The sequence below is a fragment of the Vombatus ursinus genome, unplaced genomic scaffold (genome assembly GCF_900497805.2).
Source record: "Vombatus ursinus unplaced genomic scaffold, bare-nosed wombat genome assembly UNPS02014799.1, whole genome shotgun sequence".
Classification (NCBI taxonomy): domain Eukaryota; kingdom Metazoa; phylum Chordata; class Mammalia; order Diprotodontia; family Vombatidae; genus Vombatus; species Vombatus ursinus.
The window spans coordinates 25,848,467-25,861,874 of NW_020954577.1; the positions used below are offsets into that span (position 1 = coordinate 25,848,467).

Genomic DNA, 13,408 nt, shown 5'->3' on the forward strand with positions numbered 1-13,408 from the left:
GCGCACCTTATCCCCTCTCCTGGAATAGAAGCTCCATTACTGCAGAGAACACGTCTTATGTTAGCTCTCTACAGCCCAGCACCCAGCGAGGTACAGACCCTTAATAAGGGTTTGATGAGTTGACCTGAATCAGCTGGAAAGCCTGGGAGCTAGAAGTGTACAACACTTCCCTACAACGTCTCCCCCAACAGACATCTGAGGGCTTGACTTCTAATCCAGATTGGTTAGAGGTAGCTGGTGGCGCAGTGGATAGAGCGCTAGGCCTGCAGTCAGGAAGACGTGAGCTCAAATGCAGCTTCAGACACTGACTAGCCGGGTGACCCTGGGCGAACCGTTTAATCTCTTGCTTGCCTCAGTTTCCTCAACTGTAAAACAGAGGTAATACCTTCCTTCTGGAGTTGTAAGTTTAAAATGAGAAAATACTGTAAAGTGCTTAGCATAGTGTTTGGCACAGAGTAGACACTTAATAATTCCTTCCTCCCTTCCCTCCCTCCCTGCCTTCCTCCTTCCCTTCTCTTTCTTCCTTCCTTTCCCCCTTTTCTTCTTTTCCTTCCCCCTACTCCCCTTCTCTTTCTCTCTGCCTTCCTCCTTTCCTTTTTTCCCTTCTCTTCCTCCCTCCCTCCCCTTTCCTTCCTCCTCTTCCTCCCATTCAGGGTTATCCTGGCACCATCTTCTTTTCTAATTAAAGGGGCCATCAGCACCACAGCCAGACTTCCTTTCTGCTCCTCGCTTTCTCCTCCAGTCACCAAGAGCTACCTGAAATGCCAAGCGTGACTGTTCTCTCTGCCCACACTGTGGTGAACACCACCATACTGACGTGACTTTCAGAAACCTTACCACACTCACTCTATCCTGTTCTCATTTTTGAGGCATCAGGCAAACAGCCACCGGAGAAAGACAGCGGGGGAGGGGAGGGGAAGGGGAGCCCCAGCCCTCAGGAAGGATGAACTCTACGGCAGAGGGTACAAGCCTGAGAGGCAGCTGGGGCAGGGCGCTCCTGGTGCAGCTATGCTCACCGTGCCCGGGGTCCAACCTGCGCCTAAGCTGAAGGGCCACAATTCTACATCACAAAAATCGGGGGGTTCAGTGCCTGCTGGGCTGGGGGCGCAGGGCGTCCAAATGACTGAAGCACACAAGCCCCCACCCCAAAAAGGCTCACAAGCACTTGCTCCTGCCCTTTCAGAATGGAAAGTCCTCTGTCCTTTGCGACCCCTTCCCAGCCCAGTCCTTCCTACCATTCTGATTTCCTTAGGTCTTATAGCCCGCTCTGCCCACACACTCCAGCATCCAGGGCCCTGCCTTGTCTGTTGTCCTTTACACACCATCCGCTACCTCCCAGTTCTGCGTCTTTGCCCTGACTGTCCCCCACACCTGGAATGCTTTCCTTCCTCACAACTCTGCCTCTCCTCTGCCTTTCTTCAAGAAAGGGAGGAAGAAAACAAGCATCTACTGCACACCTACTATGTGCCAGATATCATGCTGGGTGCTTTAAAAATATCCTCTCATTTGATCCTCACAACCACTCTGGAAGGGAGGTGCTTTTAGTATCCCCATTTTACAGATGAGGAAACTGAGGCAGACAGAGGTTAAGTGCCTCACCCCAGGGTCCCACAGCTAATAAGTGTCTGAGCCTGGATTTGAACTCAGGTCTTCCTGATTCTAGGCCCATAATTCTACCCACTGCACCACCTAGCTGCCCCAGACTCAGCTCAAACACAGTCTTCTGCAGGAAGCCAGCTCCAAACGCTTTCTCTCTGAGCTTACTTTCCATCTACGGCCCACACCTCCTTGGACAAACTTACGTGCACGCTCTCTCTCCCACCTGACTGAGCTCCCACTCCTACGGGGCAGGGCCAGGGATCAGGTCTTTCTTTGCATCTTCCCCACCCCCCAGCCCGGTAAGAAATGCCTGCTGATCGACTAAGACAGAAGTAGAGAAACAACATGTTTCCTGTTCCACACTGAAGATTATCCCAAGGGCTTAGAAGGGAATGAATTAAAACCGAAGTAAAAAGCCCTAAACCTGGAGTAAACCACCAGCAGCAGCAAACCACTAAAACCTAGATTCTTCTTACATAAAACCTTATAAAATAAGCCTCAGTGTGTGTACGCATGTGTACACACATGTGCATATGTGTGTATAACACATGTGTACATTCACATGTATGTGCGCCTGTGTGTATATCTACAGCTTTACTGCTTAGACTACGGACATGGGCTAATTCAAATTCTCAGACCTAATGACATCAATCAGGTGTTTTCTTCCAGACTGGATACTCGGATTCACTCTCATTATGTAGCCCAAAAGGGCCAAAATTTTAGGGTTGTTTCCCCAAAGCCCTGAAGGGGGCCACAGGCCTCAGTGAAGATCTGACCCAGTCACTCCTTCATGGAATACACATTCCATCCTCTGTCACCTGCATGTACCCACTCATACTGCCTGATGATAACCAAAGGAGAAAACTGCTTTACTGTTTCACGTGGTTTGGGACGCTCTTTTCATCGGAATCCAACGGCAGTGATGGGGAGTGCAAGGAGGGTGTTCTGGACAGCTACAGTCAGTCACTAAAACGAGAAGCTGCTTTCCAGTCTCTTAATGCCAAACCAGGGGTGACAAGAGGAAGGTGGGCGATGGTCCAGGTGCGACGACAATAAAAAATCACCATGTATTCATGTTGAGTTTTTCCCCCCCCCGATAGGTTTACAGTGCTTTATGAATAAGATTTAATTGGTACTCCAGGCAGAGCTGGGTCTAAAAAGAGGGCAGAGAACTTTATTGAGAAAGAAATAAGGCAGAAGGAGATCAAAGGGCCTGCTCCAGATGGTGAAACCAAGAGAAGACTACAGACTTGTGTTCATCAAACTCAAGTCAGATTCCACTGGGGAGAGCTGTGGGGTGGGGATGGGCCAAGGCTGGGGGCGTGGCCTTGAAAGCATCTGGATGTTTCTTCCTACAAAAGAAGGAAGTCATTCTCAAGGCTGTCCTCATTAGTGGTGACTGAAAACTAGGAGACTGATGGGTACATGGGCCTGGCCTCTCTTGGAGGCCTATGTACACTTCTGAGGTCAGTCCTATGCCCATCTTCCTGCCTTTCCTTGGAGGGGCTGCATGGGCTAAAATAAGGCATCCAGGGGCAGGGTGGGTCAAATCCTGCGGTGCAAATGTTACTGCAGGGGTACAGTCAGTGGGGAGATCCACAGAAAGGGGGGCTGAGTGGGTAATGTTCCTAAACAGGTAAGGAAAGGAGCAGGAAGAGGTTATAACTTTCTGGAGAGCAGAGCACAGGTCTTATCTTAGTTCTGCATCTGTAGCACAGTGTCATGCAGATGCTTCCAATGAAAGGATTCATAATTGTTTTGCTGTGGGCATACCCTTCATTGTTATAGATGGCAGCCCATGTCAGTAGAATGTATCTACTCCCCCCTGCTCCCCCCCAAAAAAGGTTAATTCCTTATACCCACCTTGGGGTGAGCCTTGTGGAACTTAGCAGAGCTGAATCTTAGACAACATACACATACTCTGTTACCAGGCCCCCTCCCTACTCAAAGTCTTTCTAGACTGGTAGGATCTGCCATACGGGCCGCTAGGTGACGCAATGATGGTGCATCTATCAGTCCTGGAGTCAGGAGGACCTGATTTCAAATCCAGCCTCAGACACTTACTAGCTATGTGACTCTGGGCAAGTCATTTTACCTTTTTGCCTCAGTTTCCTCATTTGTAAAATGAGCTGGTGAAGAAGATGGCAAATCACTCCAGTATCTTTGCCAAGAAAATCCCAAATGATTGAAGAACAACACAGGATCTGCCACGGCTTGCAATCTCTACCACTCCACCCCAGGCCCCATCTCCCTCTATGGCCTTTGAGAACCCAGAGTCATATTCACCCCATGATAAAGAACCAAAAGAAGACTCAATTAGAGTCAGAACTTAATGTTTGCCAAACTGTGTAAATATTGGAAAAGGGATCTTGGCACAATCAAATTTTTTCAATGGCATCAATAAAACTTAAAAATAAAGGACAGCTTAATTTTTCCTGGCACAGAGAAGACACTTAAAAAAATGTTTGTTGAATTGACTTGAATTTTTGAAAACTATTTCTGGCCTAGTCTCAGAATACCATTTCTAATCCAACTTGACCCCTCCTCATGTTCTTAGAGAATCTGTCCATTCCCACAGCTGAAGAAGTTTTTAATCCACCCCAACAACTTTACTTTGTCCCTTTGGTCTGGTTATTTAGTCCCTAAATATGCAAAAACTCTTATAAAGCTCTAGTTGATTATACCTGCCACATTTCTCTAGGGATTTTAGTCCAAGTCTTTAAAAAGGAAAAAAAAAAAACACTCTAGGAGGATGGTCCACACTTCATGTCGGCTGCTCACTGAAAATGGAAGACAGGCATTTATCCAATTTGGAGACTGCTTTATAGCCAGACATTTAGGAGAGCTTGCTGGCAAAACAGGTGAACTTCTGAAACAGCCTTTGGTTCTGAAAGTGGTCTCTCCTGGTTCCGCCTTGGATGAAAGTGGTAATCATACCAGCACTTTCCTTTCCCTTGAATGGTTCCCATTTCTAGTGAGCAACTATGTGTTTCTGTCAGTGGTCAAAGACTTTTTGTTCCTTTACAACACTGGGAGGTGTTCTAAATTACATTAAATTAAGCTAAGCACATTTCTTATGGCCCTTGTGATTTGTTTCATGGAGGTTCCTTCTCTGTTAATGCCATTTCTGGGACCAGCCAAGCAGCTCTCACGACCAAGGATATACCCCTGCCCGCTTGAAAATTCTCCTGGAAATAACAGCTCATATTTCGCTGCAGCTCAAAGTATAGTATCCTCCTCACAAGAACCCTGTGAAGTTGGGAGTATAAATATTATCGTCCTCATTTTACATATCAGGAAACAGGTTTGGAGGAGAGAAAGGCCTCGCACATGGACACATAGCTAGTAGGTGTCAGAGCCAGGATCTGAATCCAGGTCTCTTCGGACCCCTTATCTAGTACGACATCAACCCTCTGTAAAACAGTGGAACAGAAAATGGGATTTATCGCGGCCTCACTATATTGTCAACCAAGTACTTAGTATCAACAAGTGATTACTGTTCATCTCTAAGCGTTATGAGACACACCAGTGCCTCCCCTCAAAGAGCTTACCATTCAGTTTAGCAGAAATGAAATAAATAGGTAAATTAACTAATAATAAAATACACTGGAGGATTAGCAGCAAAATGGGCCATCGGGCTTCCGAGGGGGGCTGGGAGGATCTGACCTCTGCGGGTGGCTGAGCAGGACTTCCAAAGGCAGAGAGGATGAGCGAGGCCAAGTCACAGAAGCAGCAATGAGCAGACGGAGAGGGAGACTCAGATGGGCCTCCAGCTGTACCAGTGATACGTATGTGTGATGTGTACCATATGTATTCAGAACCTCGGCATAAACACCTGAAAAGCACATCCAAGCCTACGTCGATGCACAACATGAAAATGATGGAATTCTAACTTTAAAAAAGAAAGAAATCCTTTACTACTGGGAAAATAGGTCAAACGAGATGGTTTACAAAGGAAGGAGACTCTGAAATAGCACATTTTGTGCATCTTCTGAACCACACACACTTCTTGGTGGAAGCTATATTTAGATCAGCCCGCTAACTAGGTGGCAGCAAACAGATGAAACAGAGGGTGGTTACCTGGGCTCCAAAACATGCAAAATAAGTAGAATTGATTTATTGCCTTCATTGCTCTACAGCATAAGAACTGGTGGAGTTTTTATGGCATTTTCCTGCAGGAAGCATCTAATATGAATTAGAAATCTAGCCCTTGCACGACTATTTTTTGGAAATCTTATTAGGAAAAACCAAGAGTCAAAAAGATCTGGTGCTGAAAGGTAAACTTGGTTATTATTGCCACACAAATGCCACTGCAATGCAAACTTAGGTGAACCTGCAATAGCCGCTGGTGGGTCTTCCTGCCTCAAGTCTCTGCAATCACCAAAGTGATTTCCCTAAAAGCTCTGGTCTGATCATGTCACTCCTCTACTCAATAAACCAGAGAGGCTCCCTATCACTTGCAGGATCAAATACAAACCCTTGGCTTTTCTTTCGAAACTTCATAACGGGGCCTTTCTCCGCCTTTTCAGTCTACTTTTCTTACACGTTCTCCCTTCCACAGCCTTGACCCAGTGACACTGGCTTCCCTGCTGTTCTTCACACGTGACTTGCCTTCTCCTGACTCTGGACATTTTCACTGCCTGTACCCCATGCCTGGAATGCTCTCCCTCCTCCTCTCTGCCTCCTGGCTTCCTTCAGGTCCCAGCTAAAAATCCCACCTTGTGCAAGAAGCCCTTCCTGGTTCTCCTCAAGCTTAGTGACTTTCCTCTGAGATCGTACAGAGTTATCTGCATGTTGTTTCCCCCATCAGATGTTAAACTCCTCGAGAGCAGGGACTATTTTGCTTTTCTTTGCATCCCCAGTACCTGGCACAATGCCCAGCACACAGAAGGCCCTCTGTAAATGTTTACTTCCTTGTCACTGGGTTTTTTCCCTTCCTGACAGCCCTTATATTTTACAGACACTTTGTGAAGCTGCAGTTACAGTCCCTGGCCTTGCTTCCACTCTAGTAGGACCAGGGAGAATTCCTCTCTGAGTTTTCTAAAAAATGGATGGGACCTAGACTTCAACGAGTTCAGTTTCCTCCTTTTACAGATGAGGAAACTAAGGCAGTGGGAGCCACTAGACCATCCCACGTACCAGTCATATCAGCAATCCCTATCATGTCCCCAGGAGAGTACCCAAGGCTCTGTCCCGAATCCTCTTCTCTTTCCCCATTCTTGTGGCAATCTCATCAGCTTCCATTGGTATAACCACCATCTCAATGCAGATGACTCTCAGATCTAAATAGCTCACCCTGACCGCTCTCCTGACCATCAGTCCCACATCGCCCCCATCTCCACCTGATAGGTGCCTCAGACCTAACATGTTCAAAATGAAGCAATGATCCTCCCCATTCACCTCATCTCTACTCAAAACTGCCCTCATTCTGCTGAGGGCACAAGCACTTTTCAATCACAATACCAGAGTCAACCTTGACCCTTCTTTCTCCCATACCCCCTCTATCCGCCTGCCCAGTCTTGCTGTGGGGATGGAAGCAACACTTTCTGTCTGTTTCCTTCTTTCAACTCATTCAACTGTCTCCTTGATTCACAACCTTATCAACATTTGTCTGGACTATTCTAATAGCCCCCCCACCCCGGCCTTTTTTGCTTTTTGGTGAGGCAATTGGGGTTAAATGACTTGCCCAGGATCACACAGCCGGTATGTGTCAAGTGTTTGAAGCCAGATTTGAACTCAGGTCTTCCTGATTCCAAGGCCAGAGTTCTATCCACTGTGCCACCTAGCTGCCTTCTTTAAAAGCCTCTTAATCAATCTTTTCTCCCTCTGATCCATTTTCCAGCTAGCTACAAAAATAATCTTCCTAAGGTATTATATAATTGATGTTCCCCTCAACTCTCAAAAACCCTCAGTGGCTTTCTTCTTCTTCTAGGATACTCCTAGGATAATAAAATACAAATTTGTCAGCCTGGCATCTGAAACCTATAATCTAAATCCAATTTAACTTTCCAGATTTCCTTCATATTACTCTCCTTCAGGAACTTTACGTACGGGACAAACTGGTTAGTTAGAACTCCACACTCACTCTCCGTGCATTTGCAAAGATAACATCTCTACCTATTGTAATCTTTAGCTTCATTAAAGGCTCAGCTTATAATCCACCTAAAATGTGAAGATTTCCTCGATTCCGCCCCTCCAACAGTGAGTGTGCATCCCTTTCTCAAAATGCCTAGTATTGTCTGTTTCTGCATTGAATTCCCTCAAAGGAATATAAACTTCTTGAGGGCAAGAAATGCTTTGTTCATGTCGTTCTCTCTCCATGCCTTGCACTGCTACTTGCACAAGGTAGTTGGTTAATAAATAAATATTTGTTGAAATGAATTCTAAGAGGGGTTCCCAAGTGGTTATTTTTGAGGCTGAGCTGGCTGCAGAAAGAGTAGCTAACAGCTGTTGTTCTTCCATTCTGTTGTCTTGCCAAGAGGACGTTTCCTATGAGGGGGGAACACTGGGCCAGGGCACTTCTTAGGGGGTTGCAGGCAGATGCCCGGACAGGGCCTCTTCCCTGAAGGCAGTCAAATCAATGACCGGGTGGACGCGTGTTGGAGCAGAATCAACCAATCAAACCAATGTGTAGGGGGCAGCTAGGTGGCGCAGTGGATAGAGCACCGTACCTGAAGTCAGGAGGACCTGAGTCCAAATCCGGCCTCAGACCAAAAACTTGACACTTACTAGCTGTGTGACCTTGGGCAAGTCACTTAACCCCAACTGCCTCACCCAAAAAAAAAAACAACACAAAAAAAAAAAAACCCAATGTGTTAAGCAGCTACTCTGTGACAGGTGTAACTCCTTAAAGGCCTCTTCTTTGAGTCCCACCTATGGAGCGACAATGGCCAACCACTCTCCACTTTGCTTTCCCGGGTCAGCGTCAACAGGCTTACACTTAACTGGAAGGCAATGAAGGGTTCAAGGCACGCTTTACTCACTGTTCGGCCACGCTGTGGTCGAGGGAATCCGTTTCAGTGGGTGTTTCGGGGAGGGAGCCGGATTCCTGTATCTGGCACAATTCCTCATCGGTGATGATGTCAAACACGGCATCATCGGGGGGTCGGGAGTCTGGAGGTGCCGCTGCATCGCCACCGTCACCACACATGTGAGAAGGAGAAGAAACACAGGGACCATTAAAGACAGCTCGAGAAGGCTGCCCTTCTCACCTTCACCTGGTCATACCCTGGAGGAAGCTAGCCCTGGAAATGGTGCCAGGAAAGCAGCAGGACTTGGCACAGGTATATATGTGTGTGTGTATACGCACCTACACACACATACATACCTATGGAGAGAGATACAGAGATGTTTAGATAGCAAGACTGATGCTAGCTGGCCCCTTGTGCACAGAGTGCTGACTCATCTTCCTGAGCTCAAGTCTGGCCTCAGAAACAGAAAACTCCACCTTTTGGACCCTTGAGGGTCCAGGCCTGAAAGATCCTGGATGAAGACTCAGGCCTTCTCAGCACACGTCAAAAGGACCTCTCCAAAAGCAGAACAAACCCTCCTGTAACTCACATTTCCAGCAGAAACCCTTGGGTGAGTTTCAAGCACAAATGACAATCTGTTTACCAGTCAAAATGTGCAGTGACTGCACTTTTGCCGGTGTGACTTGTACCTCTGACTGCGTAAACTGGTTAGTAAGACAACAGTGCAGCTGATGTGCTGATGTCAGCCGCATGAATCAACCCACCTGCAGGCCCCAGGCCTGGGAAACACCAGGACAGGTCTAAAAGAAACTAGGTGACAAGAAACCAGGAGGCACAGGAAGTGAGAAAGAAAAACAAACCCCAGGACATTGGTCGGTAAGAATAATTCCCGTGTTAATAGCACTTTGTGGTTTACAAAGCACGAGGCTCACCACAATCCTGTAAGGCAGGAGATATACCCCAAATCCTCATTTCATAGATGAGGAAGATAAGTAGAGAGAGATTAAATGACCCACACGTGGCCGCATGGGGAGGCAGAAGAGCTTGGCGCTCTGACCCTAGGCCTGCGGACCCTCCCACACCACCACTCAGCCTCTAATCTTCAGACTCAGCCTGCTCTGCGCCAACAGATAGGGCATCACTGTGGTTCCTCCCCATCAAAGTATGAAGGGTGGGACGAACACTGGGAGGATGACTGGTCACTTTTTTTTAAAATTGTGGATGATAAGGATATGGTCTCCAGATTAGGAGGCCTATTCCACTGCTCATCTTTGCTCCTTGCCTCTCTGACCTAGCCATTCTTCTTATGGTAGGCGGATCTCTCACTGAATAATGAATGGGAGCAAACCTCAAGAAACAAGGGAAAAAAGAAATGGAACCTCTCAACCAGCTTCATAAGGAACCTTCCCACACTTACTTGTCCATTTGAGTTTGAGAGGAGCAAAAGAGAGGCCAAGGAAGGGAAAGAAAAGGATGTAAACCGCTACATAAATACACAAAGCAGACCTCTCTCTACTTGGTGTGCATTGAGTTATTATGGGACCAAAGTAACTGACCACACTGGCCTTCCTGAGGATCTGGCTAAATCAGGGCTTTAACCTTTTAGGGTCACAGACTCTTCTGACAGTGTCTGGTGAAGCCTCTGGACCCCTTCTCAGAATCACGTTCTTAAATGCATCAAACATATAGAATTACAAAGGAAACCAACGATGTTGAAAAACAGTTACCAATATGTGTTTCTTAGGAAAACATGCTTGCCAACCCTAGGCTAAGAGCCCCTGACCTCAAGGCTGAATGACCCCCTTTCTCAGTGATACAGATTACAAGCCCTTCACATCTCAGGGGACAGTTTTCATGAATTATAGCTGAAAAAACTCATCACTCTGTGCCCAGTGGCGTGATGACAAGCCTCTCCCGAATGATCCAGCCTGGTCTCCTGACAGCAGATACGTGATCTCACTGGGTCCCCGTTTCAGTCTGACCTGGTATGCCAGAGCTTATGTTACTGGCCTAACTTTCCCTAACCTAAGGTAATCCTCGAGCCCCGGAGAAGCAGTGGAGGACTTTACCGGAGGATGACCCAAGAGCGTCTGCCATTCCCTTCAGCTTTGCTAAAATCCTGATGCTCTTTCTTACATCTTTCAGATTCCTATATTCATGCACATGTGTCTTCAGCAAAAACTGGGAAGCTGTTTCAGGTAAGAAATAACTTTAGATGTATTTTCAGTATGAAAACTAAAAAACTCCCAGCCCAATAGAACACAAAGCGGGGGGGGGCCTGAAAAACAGTGGAAGAGGAGGGGAAAGGCCTGACCTCTGACTGCGGCCGCCAGGTCACCTGAGGACATGGATGGAGAGGAGAGGAGCTCGCCCTGGGAGGCGGCTGAGCCAGAGCTGTCTGGGGAGCCAGACCCTTCCGTGTACTTCCTGAAGCAGGCCCGGCAGCAGCGCTCCTTCTTGCCACTGCGCTTGGCCATGACATAATTGTTGCAGCAGTAATAACAGAAGATGCGACCACATATCCTAAAAGCGAGAAGAGATTCAGAGAGCGAGGAAGGAACCTTGCCGTCAACAGCCTGGAATGCTGCGCAGGGAGCCCATCCCCCTCCGTTGGCTGGCTCGCCATTTATTTCTCTAACCTTTCAGAACAGTGCAGGGCCGTTGTGGTGGCCTGATAGAGAGGACGCTGGGCTAACAGTGAGCAGGGGACTCTGGGTCAAAGAACCAGAAGGGAGCTTGGAAGCCTGAGGCCAAGCCCCAGCCCAGGGGGTTAAATACACTTGCTGTGGCTGCAGCTAAATGACAGAACCAGGACCAGAACTTGAGTTTCTGACTCCACGTTTCTATTATACCACACTGCCTGTAAATAGTCCCAGATGTGTGACCTTGGAAAAGTCCCCTTAACTCTTCAGAGGCAGCTAGGTGGTGTCATAATGCACAGAGTGCTGGGCCTGGAATCAGGAAGACTTGAGTTCAAATATGGCCTCATGCACTTACTGTGTGATCTGGAGCAAGTCACTTAACCTCAGTTTGCCTCAGTTTTCTCATCTGTGAAATGGGGATAATAATAGCCCCTACCTCCCAAGGTTGTTGTGAGGATAAAATGAGATAATAATTGCAAAGCACTTAGCACAATGCCTGGCACATAGTAGGTGCTATGTAAATGTTAGCTAGTATTATTCAGGACTTCAATTTCAATTTTTTTTCTTTCTTAAAAAAAAATCTGAACAACAATACAGCTAACTATTCTTGCTTAGTAACTACTGATGTTTAAATTAACTTTAACACATCAACGATCAAAACAAGTTTTTGGTGACCCCCTCCATAAGTCATCTTCAGGACTTTCCGTCCATTCATTCTTATTTGATTTTCTGCTCACTGGGCTGAAGGTAGTGTGTATTCCAGTCTTCTTTTTCTGCTTCCTTTTCACTTTGCATTATTGTCTGATTTATTTTTTTATATTCCTCATACCTGTCTGTCTTAATTTCACTAAGTAAACTGCATTTAATTAATAATTTAATGCCACTAATCCTATTACATCATGTTAATACACTAGATGTCACGTTCAGAGCTGAAACAGCAATAACTTGTATTTGTACAGCACTTTTAGGTTGACAAAGTGCCTTTCTCACAGCGACCAATAAAAGCGACAGTACAATGACTATAAATCTCATTTTACCCATGAGGAAACCGAGGCTCACCAAGGCTGAGTGATTTGGTAAGGGTCAAAGAGTCTAAGTGGCAGAGGCAGGATTAGAATCCAGGCCTCAGTCTAGGCATCTGGTGCTCTTCCCATTCCGGTCCTACAGACCCTGCGGTGGCCGTACGGTATTCACAGACCTGCAGTGGTGCCGCCGGGTCATCCAGCTGAACTCCCTCTTACAATCCAAGCAGTGATTCACCTCTGTGTCTCCAAGCCACCTTTCTTCTGCACTCAGTTTTTGCTGGAATTCCAGGGCATCAGATTTTTGCCAAAGAGCATCCTTGTCCCTAATGAGGAAGCAGTTTTAAGGGAAAGAGAAAGAAAAAAAAAAGAAAAAGACCAAAACAAACAAACAAAAAAGGTTAGAGTTCCCCTTGCTTTATCCTGAACACTGATCCCAAATCTTCTGTTTTCTAATTCTTCTGTTTTAGAGAAGAACGCCCCCTATTCCAAGCATTCCTCTTTATTCCCCACAGTAACCAGCAAGGTGATGTAAACCAATTAAGTACTAACAAGCTCTTGTTAAATATGTCTGGACAATCAGAAAGGATCCCCAGAGCCTTCTCTCCTCACTTTGGTCTGATGTCCATGCTCTTTCTGCCCCAGGCAACAAGGCTGTGCCACGTCCTTGATTCTAAACATAGGGCCTTTGGTTCCTCTTTACCTGTGTCTCCAGGTATAAGGTCACAGAATCTCAGAGCTGAAAAGGATCTCAAAGGCCAGCTTGTTAAAACCACACCTCAACAACTGATTGACTCAGGCGGGCCAGATTGGGTCTCTCTCCACTAAAATCCAATCCAATCTGATAAACATTTATTAGGAGACTACCGTGGGCCAGGCACTGTGCTAAGCACTGATACAATTAATAAAAAGAAAGACAATCCCTACTCTCCAAGGAGGGTCTAAAGGGAGAGACAACACACAGGAGGAGACAGAAAGGGGAAAGGAGAAGGGAAGGGAATGAGCATTTGTATAGGGCCTCCTTTATAAACAGTAACAGCTAACATTTACAGAGCTCCTACTGTGTGCTAGGCATTGTGACACAGCTAGGAAGTGTCTGAGGCTGCATCTGAATCGAGACCTTCCTTACTCCTGGCCCGGTGCTCTATCCACTGTGCCCCCAACCTGCTTACAA

The 13,408-nt window shown here is 46.7% G+C and overlaps 1 protein-coding gene across 7 annotated transcripts in view; it reads right to left on the reverse strand.

The window, feature by feature from the left end:
- Positions 1-13,408, reverse strand: part of FYCO1 (FYVE and coiled-coil domain containing 1) — a 103,117-nt gene that overhangs the window by 37,298 nt on the left and 52,411 nt on the right. For 5 of the 7 annotated variants that reach the window (XM_027872195.1, XM_027872197.1, XM_027872199.1 and 2 more), the window contains exons 12-14: positions 12,411-12,560; positions 10,885-11,093; positions 8,583-8,724 (exon numbers count right to left, since the gene is read on the reverse strand). In XM_027872195.1, the coding sequence (XP_027727996.1) occupies positions 8,583-8,724; positions 10,885-11,093; positions 12,411-12,560 (501 nt within the window). Of the gene's footprint in view, positions 1-2,753; positions 2,952-8,582; positions 8,725-10,884; positions 11,094-12,410; positions 12,561-13,408 lie in introns of those variants that run through there. The other 2 variants (XM_027872201.1, XM_027872200.1) reach the window with 2 other exon arrangements.